The sequence below is a fragment of the Anopheles funestus genome, chromosome 3RL, assembly GCF_943734845.2.
Source record: "Anopheles funestus chromosome 3RL, idAnoFuneDA-416_04, whole genome shotgun sequence".
Taxonomy (NCBI): Eukaryota; Metazoa; Arthropoda; class Insecta; order Diptera; family Culicidae; genus Anopheles; species Anopheles funestus.
In genome coordinates, this window is record NC_064599.1 from 19,340,889 (window position 1) to 19,349,020 (window position 8,132).

At 42.3% G+C, this 8,132-nt stretch overlaps 2 protein-coding genes across 2 annotated transcripts; one reads left to right on the top strand and one right to left on the bottom strand.

The window, feature by feature from the left end:
- The first annotated feature begins 323 nt into the window (after positions 1-323).
- LOC125771398 (neuropeptide SIFamide) lies at positions 324-1,142 on the top strand. Its single transcript, XM_049441972.1, has 2 exons — positions 324-721; positions 797-1,142. Exons 1-2 carry the CDS (start codon positions 583-585, stop codon positions 883-885), a joined length of 228 nt encoding a protein of 75 aa, XP_049297929.1. The 5' UTR covers positions 324-582; the 3' UTR covers positions 886-1,142.
- A 123-nt stretch (positions 1,143-1,265) lies between these two features.
- On the bottom strand, positions 1,266-6,587 carry LOC125771394 (steroidogenic acute regulatory protein-like). The gene is made up of 11 exons (XM_049441964.1): positions 5,803-6,587; positions 4,983-5,198; positions 4,749-4,906; positions 4,531-4,689; positions 4,392-4,445; positions 4,190-4,322; positions 3,966-4,120; positions 2,958-3,215; positions 2,225-2,880; positions 2,025-2,148; positions 1,266-1,949 (listed from the first exon to the last, which is right to left on the bottom strand). The coding sequence occupies exons 2-11, from the start codon at positions 5,137-5,139 to the stop codon at positions 1,845-1,847; spliced, it is 1,959 nt and encodes a 652-aa protein (XP_049297921.1). The 5' UTR covers positions 5,140-5,198; positions 5,803-6,587; the 3' UTR covers positions 1,266-1,844.
- Between the last annotated feature and the right edge of the window lie 1,545 nt (positions 6,588-8,132).

Consider the following 8,132-nt stretch of genomic DNA (forward strand, 5'->3'; position numbering starts at 1 on the left):
AAAATCGAACAACTTTGACCTTTAAAACGAGGTTTGTTTTTTTTTCTTGGTTCCATTTCTAAGCAGCACATCGTTAAAGATTTTTGCCTAGCGAGCTAGGATCATAATAAGATGCTTGTTTAAAATGTTGTCACATCCTTTCTTTTTTGCTTCAAAAAATCCTACTTAACGAAAACCCCGCATCTGGCTTTCACAGACCGGTTGCACGATGCAATCCCTTTACAGGGACATGTTCAGTTTGTGTAATTAATTAAATAAATTCTAACCCTTAGCGTCTAATTGCATTCGCGCCTGTGCGTATATACTGTTCGCACCAGGGATGTGATGGGAATTGTTTGGGGATTTTATATTAACGGCAAAGAGGCTGCGTAAGAGTATCTTACGAGCCGAAACGAACGCGTATATAAGATCAACTGACACCGAGTAATGGCATCAGTCAGCTACCAGCATTCCAAACCGGTGTACAACATTTTCTACCAAGCAAAGTGCTTTATCATAAAAGTGCAAATCTTCCACAGAAAACAGCAAAGGATTTCAGTGAATCTTACATCCCATACATCCTAAAAAAAACCTCCATTAGCAATGGCTTCTTACAAGGTGCTCGGTAGTTTGATCGTTGTTCTGCTGGTCGTGCTTGCGCTGAGCGGTTCGGCTGAAGCCGGCTACCGGAAACCACCCTTCAATGGCAGCATCTTTGGCAAACGTAGTGGCAACTCCGTCGGTAAGTATGAGCCTGGTCGGGCTTTTCACAATGTCGCATTCTTTTCCGCAACAACATTCCACCGCCTCGTTACAGACTACGAAGGAAATGCGAAAGTGCTCTCCACCATGTGCGAAATAGCGGCCGAAGCTTGCCAGAGCTGGTTTACCCAGGAGCAAAAATAAGCACCCGACAGATGGGGATATCGCTTTTGCCTTCCACTCTGACAGACCGACCAAGGACGATTTAGTGTGCTTCACAACTCAACTTCTAAATAAACGCTACACTTTGGATTTGGACATGGTTCCGTACGAGAATCAACACTACGCACCGTTTGTACCACGCATCACACCGCAGTAAGGCTGAAATGGGGGTTTACAGCATGTAAGCGTTCTATTCCGGAATAAAATGTTTTCTGCTACCTATCAGTAAAAATGTGCGATTCATGTGTAAACGTATCATTCTAGCGATATTTGAAAGAAAACCGAGGTAATACATTATTAAACATTAAACCCGATCTGACTACTTCAAACATCACAAATATTCACAAACACTTTCTATCCGGTTTGTCAGTAGTACGCGCTCAATTATAAATCTTTTATTCATATCACAATAAAATAACAGCAATACCAATTAGAAAAATTACAAAGGAAACACTCTTTTGCTTCATCTCTTCCTCGGTAAAAGATAGCATCAAAAGATCACGATTTTCTGTGGTATGAACGCGAGGGAAAAAAATGGAGACTTTACTTATTAAAGACAATGAGAACAGGAGAAAGGAATCTTGGATATTTCTGTTCTTCCAGTACAATACTTTCGCTGGGCTAGGTTAATGGACAAGGGGTTAATTGTCATGCATCAATGTAATTCACCTCGTTCAGAATTCTGGTGATTGGCAGCACCTTCCACACTTTGCTGTATAATTGACTAAACGTCTCATTCTACTTTACGCATTAGCAAAAGCATTTGTCTTATCTTCTGTAAGGGAAAACTAATTTTGCCTAGCAAATCTCATCGCGCACGTTAGCACAGCTGTAAAATATAGGGTCGGAACAAAATGCACTGAGCGAAACATAATAAATCTATTATAAATTCGAATGACTCATGAAGTAAAGTGAGCGTTTCTTTAGCTCACGTAGAAGCACTATGCGGTGGATTCCGAGCCACCAGGCACTTTCCCTTGCTTGCGTAGTTCTGCGACGTACTTGCGAAGGTAGTTCATATAGTCTTGCATTAGCGTTGTGTAGGCCTGGAAAGAAAACAGAACCAAATGTATTACTCGCTGATTTCTAACGTAATTCTAACCATCTATACAAATACTTACAGTGTCTAGCACGTAGCGTGGAATATAGCCCTTCAGATCCAAACACAGCAGCCACTCAAATATACAGTGATCCTTTTGATTTTCGAGCTCCCGCATCGCCCAGCACGACACTTTATTTTCTCCTCTGGAAACAAACGGTAAAAAAACGTTTGTGTAGAACGAACGTTCACTCGAACAGGGTGTGCTTTAATGTATCTTACCTAATAAATATCGTATTTGGAGCACCAGGATATTCTATACTGATTGCAGCACTCACATAAACGTTGCCACCCTTTACCGTGGATTCACCATCGTCACGGGCAGTACGTTTCTTTTTCTTTTCACTCCCCGAAGAAGTTCCAGGCTTCGCTCCTTCCTGATCGTCCGTCAGTGCATCCGAAAATACATCCTCCGGGTCGGAACCGGCACCACCACCGGCTGCCCCGGCAGCGAAATCCTGTGCGCCCAGACTTTTGCTAAGCGTTTTAAATGCAGTCTTATCTTTCTTTACGCTATCCTTTGCACCGTTAGGCCCTTCTGCGCTCAGTTTTAACTCTCCGTGCGATTGGCTCATCTGCGGAACGGATCTAGAGGCTGGAATTTTCCCAGAAACGTCACCCTTTCCGATGCTACCCACACTTTCGTCCTCCTCCATCTCACTATTGTCACTGTGCTCGATCGAACCATTTCCTTCATATTCTTCCGTCACCGGAGAAAGGTTAATTAATGCGTTCGGTAATATGTCGACACCCTCGATCACACGCCCATCGCGGCAAAGATGCCAGCAGCGAAGGTTAACGAAATCGCGACACTTTACTACACCACCACCGCCGCCTACCGTGGCCTGGTAGGAAATATCCGTGTGGCTATCGATTTTCTGTAATAACAAAAGGGAAACATCAATGAGATAGAATTCCCAAACGATTTACCGGGAAAATTTCTCCATATACTCACACGAATGATCTTCGATTCGAGAAGCGTCGGATTCCACTTTGGTACATCCTCAATTTTATAAAACAATTCCTCCAATAGCTTACGGGCCGGGTAGTTAATCTTCGCCGTCAGCTTGTACACCTTACCAATCTTGTCCTGCTGGCAGCTTTGGATCGTGTCACCCTTCGCAGTTACCTTTTCAATCTTCCAACCATCGGATTCGAGCAGCGTGTACGCCTTTCGTACACACTCGGTGCCCATCTTCTTGAACTCTGCATCCTGCATCATGAAGCGAAAGAAACACCACAAAGCAAAGGGTCGCTATCAAAAACAGGGCTTACACAGTACAATTTTATAGAAACATCTCCGTTTCAACATCCGATCTATATAAAACCTCCGATCGAACTGATCTTCACCGTTGTCCAACGGAACGGAATAACCATCGTACGTTTTATAACCCTACACAAGATGCATTTGAATAAAATATGCATTCTTCTTTCTGGATTCCCTTCTCCACACGGTAAACTGATCTGAATTGTCGATGTGATCGGTGACCTGGACTGAAACTATTTTCAATGTCACCGAGAAAAACCATACTCCGTTTGCGTAAAATCTACTTAACATTCGGCTTAATCGGTCTTTGAATTTGAATCTTTACCTCCACTAGCGTATGGATTGTGCCAAGAAAATTACACACGACACTGTTTTTGATGACGGACGAAGAATGTCCAGCACCGGCAATTGCGTGCTGCTTTCGTCTTTGAAATATATTAGCTAGCAATTGTTTCATCTCCCTGTTGAGAACCACTTCTTTGAGGGATACACTGTCAACTAAACTGTTATCCAGATCACGCTCTGAGCATGAATATAAAATTCGTTAGCAGTCTAATTCTATCAATTCTACTACGAGAATCGCACGCACTAATTGAATCATAGTAATTAAACCCATTCAGAACATCGTTGAACTTTAAGCCGGCACAATGAATTGTCTAACAATTGGTTTTCCATCTTCCGGCACTATATTATTACCTGTTCATCTTCATCGTCATCGTCGTCGCTGTTGTGAATGGAATCGAATGGTGAATAAAAGTTGCCTATACTCTCCGTACGGCCAGCGACTGTTGCACTCAGAAATGGACCCAGTAAAGGTGTGCGCGCATCCATGGAACCAGGATTTGTGATCGCTGCAGTTAATTTGATAGCAATAATTATTTACAATGCAAAAAAACATTTAATAGATCAACTGATCTTACCGACGAAATAGTTTCGTGCATATCGTTCCTGTGGTATAACGCGACAATCTAGAAACCATGCTTCGCCCCATGCCAATACAAACGATACCACTATCAGAAGCACCTCGAAAACCGGTTGTGGTGTAGCAGTCCACTAAAGAACAAATGTAACGATTTCAAAATAAACGTTTGCCCCCGCACACGGTAACGTTCAGCTACTTACATCGTAAAAAAATACCTTGCTCATAAGGAAAGTACAGGAACTAGTTGTAGATAACTGAAATAAGTGCGAAAAAAATACAAAACAAATATTAATCGTGTTAGGCGCCAGACAATCGATTGAGAAGCCACTCGTTCCTTACCGCTATCACTAGCCAATGGCTGATACTGAGCAGCCCATAAAACAGTATAAGAAAAATAAATCTAATGAGGGCAGCAATAACGACATCAAATAGCGATGTGTAAACTGTATAGTGCAGGACCTGAGTTTGCAGTGCATGTATTACGTTGTCGCCGGTGATCTACAAACAAAAATCCTGATTAGTAGCCCCAAAAACCAGCATCTTCTAAGACAACATACCACAACGCAAATGATCCACAGCAGCGAAATGAATACGACATCGAATGTAACGAAAAGGCAGAAGAATCTTCGGACGACGGACATGCGGCCCTGCTCCATGTACCCGGCAATAAAGTCTTCGCTCAACAGATTAACCGTGTGCGATTGCGAGCGTGACACTGGGTGTGGAAGAAGAAAAATAGCATCGCAATTAGTTTACTGCATAATCTTTACTGCGAACACTGTTTTGCTCACTGCCAAGCGCGTTCATGGGTGGACCGCTACCATAGCTCTGGGAACCGTGCATCATAGAATGGTGATGTACAACCGGTTGGTGTGTTTGCTGCTGCTGCTGATGCTGAATCGTATAAAATGAATGTACGGCCGTTCTGATCTCATCGTCGTCTGCCATTATACCGTGCGAAGCATGCAGAAGTGCTTCACAAGATCTACTGCCACATTAAGCGGGAGCTAGAAATTAGAGTAAAAAAAAATGGAAAATAGATTAGCATTTGGAAAAAGTTTGACTATGAATGCGAAAGTAAGTGATTGATGGAATTGAATTTTTACACCGAACATTTATGATTACACACATTTATAATACAACTGAAAACAGAGACAAATTAACAACTGATCATATGCAAAAACAATATGAGAGATTTGAGGGTGATCATATGATCATATGATTTATGTTTTGTGACTTATACTAAGATACACTACAACATAATCTTTTAGCATAAGCCGTATCAACTTCGTCAGAGCGCCATTGATTCCTTTGTTTACAAGCTGTTAAGCCAATACCATGTTCTTCCGGTTCGCTTTATTGACCGCACCCACAGTCCCGACAATCCTACCAGCTAGTCGATAAGCATAAGGATGTGTTTATATTTACAATGGAACCAATAAACGCACACATACGCTCAATAAACCCCCACACAAATATGTACAGCAATATACACCAAACGGAGAAAATGCTTTACAGAACTGAAACAAACGACAGATCGCAACGATGACTCATGAAATGCATGCAGCGGGTGCATTATCACGGTGATCGGTGCCGTGATTATTCATTTACCATTACAAAGAGCTGCCGAACAGACGAACCAATTCACGCGCCAAATCTTGTGACGACCAATTGTTTCCACTCAGCCGCCGTTCTGTTAGGGATGATTTCCGGTCTCCGGCAAGATGGCCTTTGTTTTGCTTTTACTGTTTCGTTTACTGTCGTTTAGCGTACGGGTATGGCGATAAGATACGGTGCTATCTGTACGTTGCGCGTCTAGCGTGAAAGTACGACGAACCGCGAAATTGACGAAACAAACAGCTGATGATAGGCGTACGGAAGAATAAGATCGGTCGTATTATCAGCGATAGCTGTATGGGCAAAACTGGACCACAAATTGTACGGCAATCGTTAAACAAAGAGCACACGGGAAGCGAAGCTAAACAAGATGAAGAGCAGCAGCAGCAGAAAAGACAGCAGGCACTTGAACACTTGCGTGCAGATGATTTTCATTTTTTGCGTTATGAATTTTCGCGCGATTCGTTAGGGAAGAGGTTATTTGCTCTTCTTACAGCTTCTAACTTCGAATGTTTTGATCTGTTCGCTCTCGATGTCGGAAAGCAAGCTACAGGAATGGGGCAGGATGAAAAGGTCAATTAGTGCCGATTGTCCTTGATTGTTATATCCACCCCACACGCGCTTGCAGTCTGCAATGCACCACGAATTTCATCGCTCACCCGCATACGAATTCGAACCACAGATTGAACAATTTGCGTTTTGGCTGCAGTTGTTTTTGTAGCCCTATACGTCTCAAAAGTAGGAACTTTCACGCTTTAATAAAAGGGATGCCAGATGCTACAAACCATGCATTTTACTTTGTTTCCACAGGTAAACGATCGTTTGATGTATTGTTGGAAAGATTAATTTTTACCGAGCAATCTTGTGAACGTTTTATTTTGTTAGGAAGAAAATTACTCACTATTTGCATGAAGCAATTGTAAACAAATCGTACAGCCTAAACGCTGTCAGAATTGACAACAGCGCTGCCATCGGTGAGATTTGGTGAAACATTTTCACCGGGTTCAAATTGAAATTTTCTCGAAACATTTCAAATTTGAAATTTATTGCATACTTTGATGGCTGTTTGTTCATTACCAAATTGCCCAAACGAAGGACATATCAGCAAATAGTTAGCTTAATCATAGTTTTTAACAATTTATAAGACTTATCGCATAAAGCACAATGTTTTTTTCAATATAATTTATGATTGTCTTTTAGTACATCCGTTAAATTTCGTTCTTAAAATACGTCACACAGTTCTAACGCCGTCGAGTCAGAAATACATACTGCTGGCATTTGCAACCTTTTGATTAACTTTTTAGTGAAACTATGCACATCTAATTGAATATGATATATAATACATCAATATTAATCAGGTGGACAAGATTGGGTAAAAAATCCTTTCCGGACAGAACCCCAGAGAACCCTTGTAAGCAGGCCTGATTATCCCGCTACGGGTAAATCAAATCAAGGAAAGCTGGCTAAGACCTCTTGAGGTTGTAGTGCCAGAAAAAGAAGAAGCAGATATTAGTTTTCTAAACATTTGATTTGCTAGATGAGCTTCTATATCCTTTTCCACACGGAAGATCGCTCCTCATTAGAAATGCCATACCTAGGCTTCGCTCACTTACTCACTCGGGTGAGCTGAGCCCTCGAGCTAGCACCAGTAGCACATGACACAATACTAAATCACAACCATCACCGAAACTCCCTCCGAGTTGCGCGATTAAACGCAGAAGGGTGCAATTAGTTCTGCCGTTTAAAAGCATGCTACCGGTATTTGACACAGTCGTTGTCGGCGTCGTCTTCGTCATCCCAGCCTGGCCAGTAGTCAATCCACTTGCCGTTCAGGTGCGCCTGGATCACAGGAGCTACATGAGTGCACACATGGGACGGGACGAGAGAACATGTACCGAATAATAACACGATCGTTCGTTTGCCCGCGAGATCTTTTGCAAACCCGAAAATCCACCCCGTCCGGTACAGCAGGAAACTTTTGCGATCGAAATTAAAGCATAAACCCTGTCGGGCAAACGTTTTTGATACAATCTGCTTCTGGTTTCTGCCTCACGCCAAGGGAACCAATGTTTGCAAATGCTAACTTCCGAACATCCCTTGACAAGATATCATCTCCATCGCCATGTCGCTCGGTAGGGTAGGGTTGGTTTGGTTGATGATGTTCTGCCTACCAAAAGGTCTGAATCTGAAGCTAACATGTTATATAAAAAAACGGGAATAAAAATACACAAAACGTACAACACACCCTGTAGTCACAGAAGTCATCGAAATCGCAAACCCCCAAAAAAAAACGTTAAAATCAAACATGAGCAGAAGACGATGGG

What these genes read in the sequence shown, in the direction of transcription:
- LOC125771398 (XM_049441972.1), top strand. Translation starts at nt 583, where the DNA reads ATGGCTTCTTACAAGGTGCTCGGTAGTTTGATCGTTGTTCTGCTGGTC. An exon ending in ACGTAGTGGCAACTCCGTCG is followed by an intron (nt 722 to 796) that starts GTAAGTATGAGC and finishes GCCTCGTTACAG; the next exon opens with ACTACGAAGGAAATGCGAAA.
- LOC125771394 (XM_049441964.1), bottom strand. Translation starts at nt 5,139, where the DNA reads ATGGCAGACGACGATGAGATCAGAACGGCCGTACATTCATTTTATACG. An exon ending in ATGACGATGAAGATGAACAG is followed by an intron (nt 3,216 to 3,965) that starts GTAATAATATAG and finishes TTCATGATGCAG; the next exon opens with GATGCAGAGTTCAAGAAGAT. An exon ending in CACGCTACGTGCTAGACACT is followed by an intron (nt 1,950 to 2,024) that starts GTAAGTATTTGT and finishes TTTTCTTTCCAG; the next exon opens with GCCTACACAACGCTAATGCA.